General features: G+C 36.0%; 1 protein-coding gene across 1 annotated transcript; it reads right to left on the bottom strand.

The window, feature by feature from the left end:
* Positions 1-294: 294 nt before the first annotated feature.
* LOC116170764 lies at positions 295-939 on the bottom strand. The gene has a single exon (XM_031487267.1). The coding sequence runs from the start codon at positions 937-939 to the stop codon at positions 295-297; it is 645 nt and encodes a 214-aa protein (XP_031343127.1).
* Between the last annotated feature and the right edge of the window lie 343 nt (positions 940-1,282).

Raw genomic sequence — 1,282 nt, 5'->3', positions numbered from 1 at the left:
AAACATTTAGACACAGAAAACATTAATTTGTACATATATGTATCAATAAATTAATACAGATTATATAAATATTATTGTATCTATTACCACAGATATTGCATATATCTGTGCTATTAGGTATTGTCAAAAAAAGGAAAGACTTCATCCCATAGCCTTAGTACAGGAGGCAGTCAATAATTCAAATTCCTGCCAATTCTTCTTACTTAATTATAAAGTAGATACCTACTTGGCATTTCCCTACAACATTTAATTAATATAATTAAATAAGTACCTAAAGATATGTTTAATTACTTTCTACACAGTTCTGAAAAATTTGTGAGAATTTTCATCGATATTTCTATCATGTTCATCATAGGCACTATGGGCGTATACTTTCACGCTTGAATGCCTATCGCCTGATTCGATCAACTTCTTCAAACCAACCACACTGGCAATCACTAACGCTAATTTAGATACCACGAGCGCTTTTCCGGCCATTAGAGCTGCTGCTTTCGTAACGAACGATCCAACAATGCCATACATTCCAAATAACGCTAACATTATATAGCGCATTCCTCCTGTTCCTTTCTTTCCGCCTTTCTGACGAGCCTGTCTGCCATCTTCACCGCTCAATTCAAAACCCAAAGTAATCGAATGCGTATCAACAAAGACATCCATGGCATTTGCAAGTCGCGAAAATCCGTCTTGTAGAGACCTCGTTCTTGGCACTTCTTCAGGTTCCTTAATTTTACTCAAAGTCAGCCCACTGAAGATTGGAATGTCAACGGTAGCGTAGTATTCCACAACCGAAGCAACTCTATCGGCTAAACAAGACGGCACATTTGAATTTGACGAGCACTGCTTTAGCACTTTATTTATTATCTGTTCATATGCCTCTTCATTTTTCGCCGCACAACTACTCACTAGCAGCAACAATACATTAAGGTAATTTGAGGACATTCTTAGTCGAGTTATTGATCTTAAATGGTACATTTTTACATGAGTTGATATGATTTATAGGTAGCGACTTACATGGCGTGTGAAACGTACATGTTCTTCTTGTGTGCTTCCGTAAAAAGGGATACGAATTAATATTCAGATATGTATTTGTATTAGATATTATTGAACTACCTACGTAATCACCTCGGTAATCACTGACCGAAATATAAGTACTTACTGTACGGTGTAAGTACACTATATAATTTCATTGCATGTCTTCTGTTAAAGCGTAATCCGTAACGCATGTTTACCTACATATTAAGTCTTTTGTCTACCCAGTAAAGATATTCGGTAGATAACGATA

The sequence above is a fragment of the Photinus pyralis genome, unplaced genomic scaffold (assembly GCF_008802855.1).
Source record: "Photinus pyralis isolate 1611_PpyrPB1 unplaced genomic scaffold, Ppyr1.3 Ppyr1.4_LG5, whole genome shotgun sequence".
Lineage (NCBI taxonomy): Eukaryota > Metazoa > Arthropoda > Insecta > Coleoptera > Lampyridae > Photinus > Photinus pyralis.
Note: the sequence above shows the minus strand (reverse complement) of the source record. Positions and strands in the feature narration are given on the sequence as shown.

Bases quoted from the DNA above. Each gene is read 5' to 3' on its own strand.
- LOC116170764 (XM_031487267.1), bottom strand. From the start codon at position 939: ATGTCCTCAAATTACCTTAATGTATTGTTGCTGCTAGTGAGTAGTTGT.